The 17,431-nt window shown below is 37.9% G+C and overlaps 1 protein-coding gene across 2 annotated transcripts in view; it reads left to right on the top strand.

The window, feature by feature from the left end:
- Window positions 1-17,431, top strand: part of MINDY2 (MINDY lysine 48 deubiquitinase 2) — a 66,389-nt gene that overhangs the window by 4,429 nt on the left and 44,529 nt on the right. For both annotated transcript variants that reach the window (XM_044764807.2, XM_044764806.2), the window contains exon 2: window positions 8,226-8,283. In XM_044764807.2, coding sequence (XP_044620742.2) covers window positions 8,226-8,283 — 58 coding nt within the window. The remainder of the gene's footprint in view (window positions 1-8,225; window positions 8,284-17,431) is intronic.

Raw genomic sequence — 17,431 nt, 5'->3', positions numbered from 1 at the left:
TTGTAAAGGGGAAGAAGAGCCATTTGATGAAGACCCTTGAATGTCAGACTAGAGAGAGTTGTAGGAAGGAATAATAATTTCCTTCAGGCTTTTCTGTCTTCTTAGTTTCTATATAGTACTCCAGAAGTTCAGAGGAAGGAGCAAATACTGTGATCTGGAATATTTGGGGCTAGATGAGCACTGAGCCGACTCGTTGAAAGAGTGGCTTCAGTGGATGATTAAACATTTGGGTTCCCACTATGTGCGAAGTACTAGAAATACAAAGATGAGTAAGATGTAAGCCTGCCCTCATTTAGTTCACTATTACTGGAGAGACAGACATATAAACAATAATTACAGTACAATGTGAAAAGTTCTAAATGTGCTATAGAATTACAGAGAAAGGGTAATTGGGAATGGGATGTGTCAAGGGAAAGCTTCATAGAAGAGGTAACCTATGAACTGGGTCTGAAGAATGAGTGAGAGAAGGCCTTCCAGGCAGAGGGAATAGTGTACATAATCAAAGATGCTGAAGCAGAAAAGGGGTTATTCTATCTGGGGACTCCAGCCTTGGTTGCAGTGCAGAGGAGGAGGGGAAGGAAACGGCAATAGCAGGAAATAAAATTGATAGGTTGGGTTAGGCTGGGAATGAGCAGACATGCTAATGAATTTGGAGGTTATTTTATAAATCTATGCTTCCTAGCCTTTCTGCCTCCAGGCTATTGCTGCACACAAAAATTACTCATCAGTAATCATCAATGATTGATAGGGAGACGGTTTAAGAGAAGCAAGGTTGGATAGAGCAGTGTTCTCAAAGTGAGCCAAGGGTTTTAGAAGTCAAAACTATTTTCATAATAATACTATGTTATCTGCGTTTTTCACTGTCATTCTCTCACAAGTGTCAGTGAAGTTTTCTAGGCTACATGATGTGTGATGACATCATTGCTCTGACAGTTAGTGGAATGTGTGCTTTTGTATTCTTGTGATTAAAATTTTTCTCAGTTTTCGTTTCCAGTATGGTAAGTATCGATAGATATAACCCACATAGACAAAAGCTCTTTGGGGTCCTCAATAATTTTTAGGACTGTAGAGGGTCCTGAGACCAAAAAGTTTGAAAAATGCTATAGTAGAGAAAAATAGTAAATAGACTATAAAGGTAGTTGTCAGATTTCAGAGGACCCATCACTAGGATTGTTTAGACTTTGTATATAGCTGATGATAGGGAGCTATTATAAATTACTGGACAGAGGAATGACATGAAAGTGGTCTTTTCATTTGAGATTAGGCTAGGGGTAAGATTGTTGTGAGTGTAGCAGGAAGAATCGATGAGGATAGTTCTTTTGGATGGGGAATTCTTTGCCCCTTCTTTTTGATGAGGATAATGTCACAGCCTAAATGATGAATTGATCACTAACTAGGTATAGGAAATGAAGGAGATGACACCACTTTTTCTAATCTGGGTAGTAGAGATTGCTTGGCTCATTCAAAAGATAGAGAAGGTGCTTTAGATGGGAAAGTTAATGTCAAACTTTGGTTGTGTCCGGTTGGAAATGGTTGATAGTGGGACATAAAAATATAAATGTTCATATGCCTTTAGAAGCATGGGCTGGGTCTCAGAAAAGAGGTCAAAATTATTGAAAATTGAATTGGGGAATTACTGCATAGATAGAAGTATGGTAGCTACGAGAATAAATGAATTCTCCATGGATAGTGGTGAGCAATAGTTCTCAATTTTTTTCCATCCCAATATATGTAAGAAACTACGAATTGCCAGCATACACATCCTCCCTATCCTCCCTCTATTTCCCCACTCCCTCTTCCACCCCGTTCTCCAGTAGACATAGAGAAAACAGGAATAAAGATTAAACTTGGTGAGGGGAGGGGAATGCTAAGCATTAAGAACAAGAGAGTGTAAAAGAAACTATTGGAGGCACAATTTGAGATATGAATGAGAACTAGAAATAGGACAATGCCATGATAGTCTGGGAGAGAGACTGTGATAAAAAAGTGGTCAGTTACCACTGTCAAATGCAACAGCATCAAGGAGCTCATGGAGTAAGAAAGATTTTGCCAAAAAGGACCGATGTGGGGACAAGGTCACTGAAAAGTCAGAATAATATGAGCTCCTCAGGATAGGTGGTAAAAGTTCTCTAGGAGAAAAGGAACAACAATCTCATTTTCTGAAGTAATGGAAGGAATGGGACAAGGAAAATACAGAGACAAAGTCATGTTAAGATAGAGAGGCAGATGGAAAGGCAGGTGAAGCCTTGAGGATTCGTTCTCCTTTTTGGCAGAATAACAATTGACCTCATCAGTAATAGCTATCAAACTTGTCAGTAATTAAGAAGGAGAGAAGTTATAAAGCATCCAGAGGAAGGTTTTGTAGGAAAAGTACATTGTATTTTAAAGAAGTTCTAATGTCATTGGAGATTGTGCCTAGGAATTTCATGTATGAGTAGAAAGTAATAAGTGGTAATGGATAAATTGGGGTATTCTTTAAACACTTTTAGCCTATCAACTTTGCTTTGTTTTTGGTTTTTCCCTAGTATTTCTCTTATACCTGGAAATAGGAGCTGGAAGAATGGCTGGTTAGTGTTATCGGGGATTGGGCTTTAAAGGGTTGATTCCTGAAGAGTCAATGGAATTAGAGTTGAAAATGAAACAGTTGATCATCTCTTTGGGGGGAGGATGAAGTAATGAGAAAAATCACTAAATTGAACATACTGGGAGGATTTGGGTGATTCAAAGGAAGTGCCCTGGTTCTGGATGAGAGGTGACAGTTAAAATTATCAAACAGGGGCCAGCCATGTGGCTGAGTGGTTAAGTTTGCATGCTCCACTTCCACGGCCCAGGGTTCGGACCCTGGGTGTGGACATGGCACCGCTCATTAGGCCATGTTGAGGCGGTGTGCCACATGCCACAACTGGAAGGATCTGCAACTAGAATATACAACTGTGTACTGAGGGGATTTGGTCAGAAAAAAAAAAAAGATTGGCAACAGCTGTTAGCTCAGGTGCCAATCTCTAAAAAAGATTTAAAAAATAAAATAAAATTATCAAACAGGGTAAGTACCAAGTTGGAATTGTTGGAGTTTTAATTAAAAGTTGGTTTAGGACTGGTCGAGAGTAGGTGATCATTCATAATCTGTAAAATAGTCGAGCTGTGATAATCCAACAAATCAAGATGGAAATCTATTCATTAAATTTAATTCAAGCTCAAATTTCTAATTCTGTTTTACTGACACCAGGTAAATTTACCCTCATTTATGTCTTGGAATACATTTTTATTTTGCTTCTTTACTTTAGACTATATTTGGTGTTTTTTATAGTTTTCCCTTTCTCTTTCATTTTATCTATCAAAAACAATGCCATTTATAGGTATATTTCAGGGCTGTGACCCATTTAATTATATGTGTTTATAAAAATCAACAAGTCAGAAGATATATAAAATTCAGTTTCTGATGATACTGGCCTTAGGTTATAAATGTTGAAGTTGAGTAATGGGTACCTGGAAGTTCATTATGCTATTATTTTTCTTTTTCTTTTTTTTTCTTTTGAGGAAGATTAGCCCTGAGCTAACATCTGCTGCCAATCCTCCTCTTTTTGCTGAGGAAGATTGGCCCTGAGCTAACATCTGTGCCCATCTTCCTCCACTTTATGTGTGGGAAGCCTACCACAACATGGCTTGCCAAGCGGAGCCATGTCTGAACCCGGGATCCGAACCAGCGAACCCCTGGCTGCCAAAGTGGAATGTGCATACTTAACCACTGCGCCACCGGGCCGGCCCCTATGCTATTATTTTTCTGCTTTTGTGTAAGATTTATTTGCATTATGAAACATTTTTAAAAGTTTCTGCCTTAATATTTTTATGTTGATGAAGGTATTACTTTAATAATAGAGGGAGTCCCTGCTTTGTTATACTTTTGTTTTCTTATAGAAAATATGTTATAGGTTCTGAGGCCTACACACTCAAAAATATGTATATAATTTATACTGTACATTGTGATACAGAACATGTAATATTGTAATATGTAATCATTACATAGCATTTTAGTACAAGAAAGAATGTACTGTTCTGATTTAAGATGCTATAAGCTCATCTCCGCTCCTCCTAACCCTTTTGGGTAGAAAATTTTTTCCCTCTCTGTTTGCTTAGTAGGATATGAGACCATCTCCTACTCCAAGTCAAATTAGGATTGATACATTTGATTCTGTAGGGAAAAAAGGGGGGGGGGGCAAAAAGATCCCTGTCCCCGCATACCCCCCAAAAAACTCACTGGGAGCTAAATCAAACATACACCACAGGCTGAGGGAACTATTTGCCAGATTATGTGTCTAAGGCTAATTTCTTAATTTACAAAGAGCCTTTATAAATTAGAAAGAAAAAGATGGGAAACTCAATAGCAAACTGAGCAAAAGGCCATTAACAGAAAATTCAAAGAAGTTCAAGTGGACCTACCATCTGTCTCATTATCACTTGCAGAGTGAGGCACCATGAGGGTGAGCCTCTTGCCAGGAATGAGTTTTTGCTCTAGTTTTCCCTTCCTCCTTGATAGCTTTTCTTTTCTCGTACCCTTTTCACAGACATCTCTTCTTGCTTCTGACTAGGTTTTACTTTTATGTTTTTAATTTCCTGATTTGTAGGAATGTTACAATCACAAATTTTCTCATATTCCCTTTTTCCTGAAGTAGGCACACAGCTCTTTTTAGGTTTTGCAAGTGTGTTTATTACTTATAAAGATGGGAAAACAGATGATGAGCCAAACATTCCATTTCAGCCTCTGCCCACCCTGGTGTGGTTTTTCTGTTGTTGGTTTTGGGTTTTTGTTTTTGTTTTTCTGAGGAAGATTCACCCTGAGCTAACATCCACTGCCAGTCTTCCTCTTTTTGTTTGCAAGCCGCCTCTACAGCATGGCCACTGACAGATGAGTGGTGTGTGTCCACGCCTGGGAACCGAACCCAGGCCACCAAAGTGGAGCACGCTGAACTTAACCACTAGGCTGCCAGGCCCTGCCCCCTCTGGGTTTTTTTTGTTGTTGTTGTTTTAAAGATTTTATTTTTCCTTTTTTTCACAAAGGCCCCTGGTACATCGTTGTGTATTTTTAATTGTGGGTTGGGTCCTTCTAGTTGTGGCATGAGGGATGCCATCTCAGCATGGTTTGAGGAGCAGTGCCATGTCTGCACCCAGGATCTGAACCGGCAAAACCCTGGGCTGCCGAAGCGAAGTGTGCGAACTTAACCACTCGGCCACGGGGCCCTGTTTCTTATTTAATAAAATCTAAAGAGACAAAGGAGTGAAAGTTTTAGGATCATTAACAAAACCTTTGGCACTTGCTTTTGGGGTGATGGTGGTAGAGGAAAGCAAAAAGAGAAGCAAGCTTTCAGGAAGGTCATTTTGTGGTTAAAAAACAATTAAGATGTGTTGATGGCTCCGAAGTATTAGTGGGAGGCAAGCATTTCTTCACTATTACACTCTTTTTGTCCCTTGTATTAGTGAACATCCAGAATATTTTATTGGCCAAGATTCAGGAAACGAATATACCACTGAGTATGCTTGCGAATGTCGCTTAAAATATTTGTGTATTTGTTGTCCTACTTCTAAAATCAGTATAGAAGTAGTCATTTCCTATTTCAAAGGTTTGAAGCAAGACATGGTAGACAGTTATTATTTGGAAATTTCAAGGCTAAACCCTGAAATCATCTGTTTGTAGAAATCTAGGATTGTAGAATGTTATTTCCCAAAAACATATACTTGTTAGTCCCTTGGCTTCTTATTTTGACAGTTTTATTGTAGGCCTACTACATTAACCAAAGCAGAGAATAAGCTATTTGTTTTTGGAATTTTCTGGTGAATGCATTTCTGCAGTGAATCTGTCTGGAATAAAAGAATGTGTAGGTCTTATTTTGTTTAAGAAACATTATTAGGTGTAAATGGGACTTCTGGATTGGTCTGACAATTGTTCAAAGTATAAACATTTACAGTGAATATAAACTACTGGGTTAAATAGCAGACCTTTCAAAAGTGGTACTGAAGCACCTTGATAAAATATTATATAGTAAGTTACAATTATCTAAAGCAGGCATCAGCAAACTTTCTGTAAAGGATCAGATAATAAATATTTTAGGCCTTCTGGGCCATATGGTCCCTGTTGCAAAGATTCATCTCTGCTATTGTAGTGCAAAAGCAGCCAAAGACAATATATAAACAAATGAAAGTGGCTGTGTTCCAATGAAACTTTACTTAGAAAAACAAGCAGGGGACCATAAATTGCTGATGAGTTTCAATTAAAAAATACATCATATGTGGAAACTCTCTGTACTTTCTGCTCAATTTTTCTGTAAACCTAAAACTTCAAAAAAAATGTCAAAGAAAGTAAAAATAATTTAGAATCAGGTAATGATCCAAACCTCCATGGCATCTCTTGGTTTTCACTGAGTGTTAAATCTGCTTGATGACTAAGTCGTAAGCATCAACTGTCATGTATGCTCTCCAAGGGTCTCAAACTGTTTTATTTTATAGGGATCTTTTTTAGATCTTATTTTATTTATTGATTAAAACAAACAGAAAATTGTGACATGTGATTACCACATTTAGTAACACAAACACCCAGAGCACCTTCTTCAACACTTGGGGGAATTGTTGGAGAAATTGCTGATTTATGTTATGTTGCTATTCTCCTATCACTGATGTATTAATTACTTTGTTTGAGTTTCCATCCTACAGTATTTATTTTTCTCCTATTCTATGAATGTGCCATGGAGTATGCTTTTGAATAAGTCTGTTAAAATATTTACAGTTATCGGCTGTAATATCTCTGTAACTAATCTGATAATTAATTTGAAAAATTATTTTAAACTAGTGTTGCAGCTGAATTAACTTTACAAACTTAAATATGATTATAATGTATCTACTTTTAACTTTTTTATTGTGAAAGATAATACATACAGAAAAGTATATAAAACAGATATGTCCAGTTTAACAAATCATAAAGCAAACAGCAGTGGAACTACCATGCAAGTCAAGAAATAGAGCATTGGGGCCGGCCCCCTTGCCGAGTGGTTAAGTTCGCGCACTCTGCTTCGGCGGCCCAGAGTTTCTTCAGTTCGGATCCTGGGCGTGGACATGGCATTGCTCATCAGGCCATGCTGGGATGGCATCCCACAGGCCACAACTAGAAGGACCCACAACTAAAACTATACAACTATGTACGGGGGGTTTTGGGGAGAAAAAGGAAGAATAAAATCTTTAAAAGTAAATTAGAAAGAAAGAAATAGAGCATTGCCAGCACCCCAGAAGCCTCTTATATGCCCCTTTCCAACTAGAACTCCTTACCCCTGGGGCTAACCATAATCCTGAGTTTTATAGTATCCATTTCCTTACTTTTCTTTATAGTTTTAGCACCAAGTTTGTAGCTCTAAACAATATAGTTTAATTTTGCCAATTTTTTTTTTTTTAGAGATTGGCACCTGAGCTAACAACTGTTGCCAATCTTCTTTTTTTTTTCTGCTTTTTTTCTCCCCAAATCCCCCCAGTACATAGTTGTATATTTTAGTTGTGGGTCCTTCTAGTTGTGGCATGTGGGACGCCACCTCAGTATGGCCTCATGAGCAGTGTCATGTCCACACCCAGGATCCAAACAGGCGAAACCGTGGGTTGCCAAAGCAGAGTGTGCAAACTTAACCACTCGGCCACGGGGCCGGCCCCTAATTTTTGCCTGTTTTCAAACTTTACAGGTGGAATCATACAGTTTGAATTCTTCAGTGAATGACTAATATTTTACTACTGTATTCATTGTAGCCATTCAACGATAAAAATGGCCAAGGTGGACTGAAGTAATGGAATATTGAGCTGTATTCAAGCTTGTCCTCAGTAAAACTGCTCTGTGGGTGACCTGTCACAACACATTTAGTGCCTCTTCCTGTCCTTTAACCACATTTTCTATCATGCAGGATGCTGTTGCAGGTGCCTAATGATAATCATGGTGGGTTGTGAAAGGCATAGCACTTGGCTTTGAAAACAGAGTTCTCAATGTCTCTGTGAGATCTTGTATCACCCCGTAAATTTTATCTTGATAGGATTGATTTTATGTTTTATAAAGATTAGTTATAAAGATTTTAATAATGTGAATGTTAATGCATACATATAAGAGATACCTATATATGCATACATACTTGTGTTTCTGACTGAAGAAACACTTTAGTCACCTAAAACATTTGATTTTATAGAAAAAATACTTTGTTTTTCAGGTGAAACTTCCACCGATGATGGAAATCATAACTGCTGAACAGCTGATGGAATATTTAGGTTAGTGTTGAAAAGTGGATGATTTTATATCTCTTTCAAAATAAAACAAATTTTTCAAAGCTAATATATTGCTGAATCTTGCCTTTCTGAAGTGCTATTATATAATCTATTTTAAAATTATAATTTTGAATCTCTTAATTAAAAATGCTTATGTTTGCTACTGTTCTTAGATGTTAAAGCCTTCTTTCTTTCTTTTTTTAAAGCCTTCTTTCAGACCAGCATTAAAATTCTGTAATATAAATCAGGAGACTGGATGATATCTAGAAAACAACAAGATACATATTAATTCCAATAAGTTGCAGAATGGGAAATGGCACAGAAACTCTGACCTCGCATGTAGAAAGTGTTAAAAAAATATCACGTAGACTTGAATTAAAGACCCAGGAGATGATTTAGAGCAGTGCTACCCAAAGTATGATTCATGGACCTGTGCCAGTGTAGGAAATGTTAACCAGCCTGGAGTGTGATAGGGGCTTGTACCAGAATGTAAAACATTTACATTAGCAAGCACATTGTTTAGTTCATCTGAAATTTTTCCAGAGCAAAATCTTCTTCATGAAGGAAGCAGTGTATTGAATTGCATTCTTACGCAAGCTTCTTATTTCAAAACAGTCCAGTAATACACAGTTTGCAGACCAGCTGCATTGAGTAGAACTTGTTTACAGAGCAGGTAGTTGTATATCATCACACTGTAGTCTTTTACAGTTTAGCAAATAAGAATTTATATATTTATACTATTACCAAATAGGAAATCTTAATCCATATTCTTACTCTTTTTTTAGTAATTAAATTTTTATTTAAAAAAAATCTTGCCAACTGATTAGTTTGTCTACAACATTCCAGACAACTAGCTGATTTTTTTTTTTTAAGATTTTATTGTTCCTTTTTCTCCCCAAAGCCCCCGAGCATATAGTTGTGGGTCCTTCTACTTGTGGCATGTGGGACGCCACCTCGACATGGCTTGATGAGCAGTGCCATGTCGGCATCCAGGATCTGAACTGGTGAAACCCTGGGCCGCCAAAGTGAACTTAACCCCTTGGCCACGGGGCCAGCCCCACTAACTGATTTTTTGTAAGATATAGGCTTAGTTAAATAATTGAGATTGCAGCTTTTGGAAGATGCTTTTCTTTATGTAATCTCGTTCACTGGCTAGGGAACTTCATAGTTATGGGTAGATTACTTTGAATACCTAGATATCTGGAAATAGAATTTCTATTTATAGCTCTTTTAGTCTAGCCTAGTGATTCTTAAAGTTTGTGATTTCTAAATTATATTTTGTGGGGAAAGCTGAAATATGTTTGGTGCTTTTGAGGAATAGCCAGAATTGACTGCCAAAAAGTGTGCAAAGGGGAGGTAGTAGGAGATGAGATTAGAGAGGTAATGGGGTCAGATCATATAGGGTCCAGTAGGCTATTATAGCGACTTTGACTTTTGCTGTGAGTGAGCTGGGAAGCCATTAGAGGATTTTGAACAGAGGACTAACATGATTTGACTTTGAATTTAACAAGAATTCTCTGGCTTTTATGTTGAAAATAGAGCTTAGAGCGGGGGTAAGGATAGAAGCAGAGAGATCGGTTAGAAAGCTATTACAACTGGCAAAAGATCATGGCTTCAAACAGGGTAGTAGAAGTGGAGATTATAAACTGTGGTCAGTTCTGGACATAGAGCTGCCAGAATTTGCTTATCAGTTGAATGTGGGGTGAGAGTGAGAGGGGAGTCAAGGATCATCCCATGGTTGTTTTTTTGTGGTTATTTTATTTTTATTTTTTTTTTATTGAGTTTATGATAGTTCACAATCTTGTGAAATTTCAGTTGTACATTATTGTTTGTCGGCCGTGTTGTAGGTGCACCCCTTCACCCTTTGTGCCCAACCCCCAGCCCCTTTTCCCCTGGTAGCCCCTCATCTGTTCTCTTTGTCCACATGTTTAAATTCCTCATATGAGTGGAGTTGTACAGAGATTGTACTTCTCTATCTGGCTTATTTCACTTAACATAATTCCCTCAAGGTCCATCCATGTTGTTGCAAATGGGAGGATTTTATTCTTTTTTATGGCTGAGTAATATTCCATTGTATATCTATACACCATATCTTCTTTATCCAATCATCTGTTGATGGACATTTAGGTTGCTTCCACGTCTTAGCTATTGTAAATAATGCTGCAATGAACATAAGGATGCATGGGACTTTTGGAATTCCTGATTTCAAGTTCTTTGGATAGGTACGCAGTAGTGGCATGGCTGGGTCATATGGTATTTCTATTTTTAGTTTTTTGAGAAGCCTCCATACTGTTTTCCATAGTGGCTGCACTGATTTGCACTCCCACCAGCAGTACATGAGGGATCCTTTTTCTCCACAACCTCTCCAACACTTGTTACTTTTTGTTTTGGATATTTTTGCCATTCTAACAGGTGTAAGGTTATATCTTAGTGTAGTTTTGATTTGCATCTCCCTGATGATCAGTGATGATGAACATCTTTTCATGTACCTATTGGCTGTCCGTATATCTTCTTTGGAGAAATGTCTGTTCATGTCTCCTGCCCATTTTTTGATCAGGTTGTTTGATTTTTTGTTGTTGAGTTGTGTGAGTTCTTTATATATTATGGAGATTAACCCTTTGTCGGATATATGACTTGCAAATATTTTTTCCCAATTAGTGGGTTGTCCTTTTGTTTCAATCCTGTTTTCCCTTGCCTTGAAGAAGCTCTTTAGTTTGATGAGGTCCCATTTGTTTATTCTTTCTGTTGTTCCCCTTCTCTGAGAAGACATGGTGTCTGAAAAGATCCTTTTAATACTGATGTCAAAGAGTGTACTGCCTACATTTTCCTCTAGAAGCCTTATGGTTTCAGGTCTGACCTTTAGGTCTTTGATCCATTTAGAGTTTATTTTTGTGAATGGTCAATTTTCATTCTTTTACATGTGGCTTTCCAGTTTTCCCAGCACCATTTGTTGAAAAGACTTTCTTTTCTCCATTGTAGGCCCTCAGCTCCTTCATCGAAGATTAGCTGTCCATAGATGTGTGGTTTTATTTCTGGGCTTTCAATTCTGTTCCATTGATCTGTGCACCTGTTTTTGTACCAGTACCATGCTGTTTTGATTACTGTAGCTTTGTAGTATGTTTTGAAGTCAGGGATTGTGATGCCTCCGGCTTTGTTCTTCTTACTCAGGATTGCGTTAGCAATTCAGGGTCTTTTGTTGCCCCATATGAATTTTAGGATTCTTTGTTCTATTTCCGTAAAGAACGTCATTGGGATTTTGGGATTGCATTGAATCTGTAGATTGCTTTAGGTAGTATGGACATTTTAACTATGTTTATTCTTCTAATCCATGTACATGGAATGTCTTTCCATCTCTTTATGTCCTCATCCCCATTTCTTTCAGGAAAGCCTTGTAGTTTTCGTTGTATAGGTCCTTCAGTTCCTTAGTTAAATTCACCCCAAGGACCCCGAGGTATTTTATTCTTTTTTGTTGCAATTGTGAATGGTATTGTGTTCTTGAGTTCTTTTTCTGTTAGTTCATTAGAGTATAGAAATGCTACTGATTTATGTAAGTTGATTTTATATCCTGCAACTTTGCTGTAGTTGTTGATTATTTCTAAAAGTTTTCCAATGGATTCTTTGGGGTTTTCTATATATAAGATCATGTCATCTGCAAACAGCGAGAGTTTCACTTCTTCCCTCCCTATTTGGATTCCTTTTATTCCTTTCTCTTGCCTAATTGCTCTGGCCAAAACCTCCAGTACTATGTTAAATAAGAGTGGTGATAGAGGGCATCCTTGTCTCGTTCCTGTTTTCAGGGGGATGGCGCTCAGTTTTTGCCCATTGAGTATGATGTTGGCTGTGGGTTTGTCATATATGGCCTTTTTTATGTTGTGGTAATTTCCTTCCATCCCCATTTTGTTCAGAGTTTTTATTATAAATGGCTGTTGGATCTTGTTAAATGCTTTCTCTGCATCTATTGAGATGATCATGTGGTTTTTATTCCTCAATTTGTTGATATGGTGTATCACGTTGATTGACTTGCGGATGTTGAACCATCCCTGAGTCCCTGGTATGAATCCCACTTGATCATGATGTATGATCCTTTTGATGTATTGCTGAATTCGAGTTGCCAAAATTTTGTTGAGAATTTTTGAAATCTATGTTCATCAGCGATATTGGCCTGTAGTTCTCCTTTTTCGTGTTGTCCTTGTCAGGCTTTGGTATGAGCCTAATGTTGGCCTCATAGAATATGTTAGGAAGTGTTCCATCCTCCCTAAATTTTTGGAATAGCTTGAAAGGTATAGGTATTAAATCCTCTGAAAATTTGGTAGAATTCCCCAGGAAAGCCATCTGGTCCTGGGGTTTTATTCTTTGTGATGATTTTGATTGCTGTTTCAATCTCCTTGCTTGTGATTGGTCTGTTCAGACTGTCTGCTTCTTCTTGACTTAGCTTTGGGAGATTGTAAAAGTCTAAGAATTTATCCATTTCCTCTAGGTTATCCATTTTGTTAGCATATAGTTTTTCATAGTATTCTCTTATAATCCATTGTATTTCTGCAGAGTCTGTTGTTATTTCTCCTCTTTCATTTCAGATTTTGTTTATTTGAGCTTTCTCTCTTTTTTTCTTCATAAGACTGGCTAGGGGTTTGTCAATTTTATTTATCTTCTCAACAAACTGGCTCTTTGTTTCATTGATCCTTTCTACTGCCTTTTTTGTTTCAATAGCATTTATTTCTGCTCTGATTTTTATTATTTCTCTCCTTTTGCTGACTTTGGGCTTTGTTTGTTCTTCTTTCTCTAATTCAGTTAGGTGTAATTTGAGGTTGCTTATTTGGGATTTTTCTTGTTTGTTAATGTGTGCTTGTATTGCGATGAATTTCCCTCTTAATACAGCTTTTGCTGTATCCCATATGAGTTGGTATGACATGTTATTATTTTCATTTGTCTCCAGATATTTTTTGATTTCTTCAATGATCCATTGCTTGTTCAATAGCATATTGTCTAGTCTCCACATCTTTGTCCCTTTCTCAGCTTTTTTCTTGTAATTAATTTCTAGCTTTATAGTATTATGATTGGAGAAGATGCTTGCTATTACTTCAGTTTTTTAAAATTTATAGAGGCTTGCCTTGTTTCCCAACATATGGTCTATCCTTGAGAATGTTCCATGTGTACTTGAGAAGAATGTGTATTCTGCTGTTTTTGGATGGAGTGTTCTATATATGTCTATTAAGTCAAACTGTTTTAGCTTTTCATTTAATTCCACTGTTTCCTTGTTGATTTTCTGTCTGGATGATCTGTCCAATGATGTGAGTGAGGTGTTGAGGTTCCCTACTATTATTGAGTTATTTTTAATATCTTCTTTTAGGTTTGTTAATAGTTGCTTTATGAACTTTGGTGCTCCTGTGTTAGGTGCATAGATACTTATAAGCATTATTTCTTCTTGATGTAGTGTCCCTTTGATCATTATATACTGATCCTCTATGTCTCTCTTTACCTGCCTTATCTTGAAATCTACTTTGTCTGATGTAAGTATTGCAACACCTGCTTTCTTTTGTTTACCATTAGCTTGGATTATCGTCTCCCACCCCTTCACTCTGAGCCTGTGTTTGTTGTTGCAGCTGAGGTGTGTTTCCTGGAGGCAACAGATTGTTGGATCTTGTTCTTTAATCCATCTTGCCACTCTGTGTCTTGTTATTGGAGAGTTCAATCTGTTTACATTGAGGGTGATTATCGATGCATGAGGGCTTAATGCTGTCATTCTGTCACTCATTTTCTGCTTTTCCTGCATTACCTTTGTTTCTTGTCCTGTGTGTCTTGGCCTACCCATTGACATCTGCAGTTTCTTATTTCCTTACTTATTTTTTGTGTCTCTCTTCTGTTTTTAAGGTTAGTGGCTACCCTGAAGTTTGTATTCACAATCTTGTGTATAACATAGTCCATTTTCTGGTGGCCTCTTATTTCCTTAGCCTGAACTGATTCAGTCCCTTTCCTCCTTCCCTCCTAAGTTATTATTGTCATCTCTTATTCCAACTTGTGTTGTGAGTTTGTGGTTAAAGTGATAAGATTGTCTTTGTTTTTGGTGTTTTCCTTCCCTTTATCCTAATGCTATAGTTGTATATTTGCTATCCTATTCTGATTCTATCTACTTATCTCTTTATTCTGTGTTTTGTGACCCCTTTCTCCCTTTTTTTCTTTTTTCAGGTATGAGGGCCTTCTTGAGTATTTCTTGTGGGGGGGGGCGGTCTCGTGGCTACGAAGTCCCTTAGCTTTTGTTTGTCTGGGAAAGATTTAATTTCTCCCTCATATCTAAAGGATATTTTTGCTGGATAGAGTATTCTTGGCTGAAGATTGTTATCTTTTAAAGTTTTGAATATGTCATTCCAATCTCTCCTAGCTTGTAAGGTTTCTGCAGAGAAATCTGCTGAAAGTCTGATAGGGGTTCCTTTGTAGGTTATTTTCTTCTGCCTTGCTGCCGAGTATTCTTTCTTTGTCATTCACTTTTGCCAGTTTTACTACTATATGCCTTGCAGTAGGTCTTTTTACATTGACATATCTAAGAGACCCGAAAGCTTCCTCCACACATATTTCTCTCTCATTCTCTAGATTTGGGAAGTTCTCTACTATTATTCCTTTGAGCACACTTTCTGCTCCATTCTCCTTTTCGTCCCCCTTGGGGATTCGAATTATTCTTATATTGCATTTCCTCATTGAGTCAACTATTTCTCAGAGATTTTCTTCATTCCTTTTTATTCTTAATTCTCTCTTTTCCTCTGTCTGGAGACATTCAAGCTGTCTATCTTCGATTATGCTGATTTGCTCCTCTATGGCATCTACATGGGCATTCAGGGAATCCATATTCTGTTTTATCTTGCGCATTGTATTTTTCATCTCTAGTATTTCTGATTGATTCTTCTTTATAGTTTCAATCTCTTTTGTGAAGTAACTCCAGAACTCATTGACTTGTTTCTCTATATTTTCCTTTACCTCATTGAGTTTTTTGACTGTAGCTATTCTAAATTCATTTTCATTTAGTTTACTTATTTCTGAGTCCTCAGGGCATAATTCTGGGTGCTTGTTTTCCCTCTGGTCTGGAGATTTGATGAATTGATGGATGCTGGAAAAAGGACGGGTCTTCCCCATGGTGCTATTTTTCGGTTGCAGTTACAGCCCGTGACCACTAGATGGGGGTCAAGAGCGCATATTCTGAGTGCTCTGCCTTTACCTCAGATCACCCGCACAGCACGGGTTGGGGGAGGGAGGGGCACCTTCTCTCACACCCAGACTCGGTTTCCCAATCAGCTCTCGCTATCTGCTCTCCTGGGGTCTTGGCTTGCTGAGGTCAACCCATGAAGCTTTCCCCCCCATTAGAGGGCTTCCATCTGGGCTGCACAGCCGTGGGAGTCGTGGGTGGTCCTGCAGATGCAGGACCCCTCCGCTGCTCCTCCCCTCTCGGAGCCTCCCAAGTAGCAATCCCAGTCTTTAGGGGAGGGAGGGAAGATCTCTCTTACCCACTTCCAGCTCCTCCAAGGGGGCCTCCAGCCTCTCCGCCCTCCATTGTTCAGCTGCTGTGGGTCTCCGAGGATTCCTGTGCTATTAGGATATTATTATTTTCTGTTGTTGTTGGAATATAGTTGCTCCTTTTTGTTGTATGTTGGAGGAGAGAGAGTCCTGGGCAAGCTCACTCGGCCATGACGCTGATATCCGACCCATCCCATGGTTTTTGACTTGAACAACTGGAAGGATAGAGGTAACATCAACTGAAACAGGAAAAAAAATGGAAGGAACATGTTTTATGGAGGAATATCAGGATTTTGGTTTTGAGATATTTCTTGACATCCAAGTGGAGATATCAGGAAGGCAGTTGGATATGTAAATCTAGAGTTTAGAGAAGAGGTCTAGATCAGAACTGTACAATAGGTCTTTCTGTGATGATGGAAATGTTCTGAATCCATGCTATCCAATTTGGTAACCACTAGCCGCATGTGGCTCGTGAGATCTTAAAATGTAACTAATATGACTGAGGAACTGAATATTAAATTTAATTTTAATTAATTTAAATTCATATAGCCACATGTAGCAACTGGCTAATGTATAGGACAGTGCAGATCTAGCTGTAAATTTGGAGCAGGCAACATATAAATGTTAGTTAGACTTAGTGAGGTCATGAAGAGAATGAATGTAGATAGAGAAGGCAAGAGATCAATGGACTGAGTTTGGGACATGCCATGGATTAGAAATTGGGGAAGAAGGAAGAACAGCTGTGCTCAGCCAGGTAGAAGAAAACCAGGAGACTGATTTCCTAGAATCAAATGAAGAAGAGTTTCAATGAAGAGAGAGATTAGCTGGATCAAATGCTGATAATAGGTCAATCAGGATGAAGACTAAAAATTGACTGTTGATTGAGCCATAAGGAGGTCATTGGTAATCTCAGCAAGTGCATGGAATGAAAACCTGATTAGGGTGGGTACAAGACAAAATTGGAAACCCTCATACATAGCCAATAGGAATGTAACATAATACAGCCACTTTGGGAAGTTCCTTAATAAGTTAAACATTGAATTACCATATGACCCTGCAATTTCACCCAAGAGAAGTAAAAACACCTGTCGACACAAAAAGTTGTACAGGAATGTTCATAGCAGCATTATTCATAATAGCCAAAAAATGGAAACAACCCAAATGTACATCAACTGATGGGCAGGTAAACAAAATGTGGTATATCCATACCATGAAATATTATTCAGCCATAAAAAGGAATGTACTGATACATGGTATAATATGGATAAAACTTAAAGACATTATGCTAAGTCAAAGAAGACAAGTCAGAAAAGACCACATATTGTATGATTCCATTTATATGAAATGTCCTGAATAGGCAAATTTATAGGGACAAAAAGTAGATTAGTGGTTACTTAGAAATGGGGGACAGGGGAAGAAATAGGGATTGACTGCTAATGGGTACAGAATTTCTTTTGGGGGGGACAAAAATGTTTCAAAATTAGATTGTGATGATGATTTCACAATCCTGTTAATACGCTTTAAATACATTGAATTTTACACTTTAAATGGATTAATTGTATGGTATGTGAATTGTGTCTCACTAAAGCTATTCTTAAAAAGAGAAAATTAGAGGAAAGGAATTGGAAAGAGTACTTTAGACAACTATAAG

This window comes from Equus asinus, chromosome 2 (genome assembly GCF_041296235.1).
Source record: "Equus asinus isolate D_3611 breed Donkey chromosome 2, EquAss-T2T_v2, whole genome shotgun sequence".
Classification (NCBI taxonomy): Eukaryota; Metazoa; Chordata; class Mammalia; order Perissodactyla; family Equidae; genus Equus; species Equus asinus.
The sequence above is the reverse complement of the archived record's forward strand: the minus strand, read 5'-3'. Positions and strand labels throughout refer to the sequence as shown.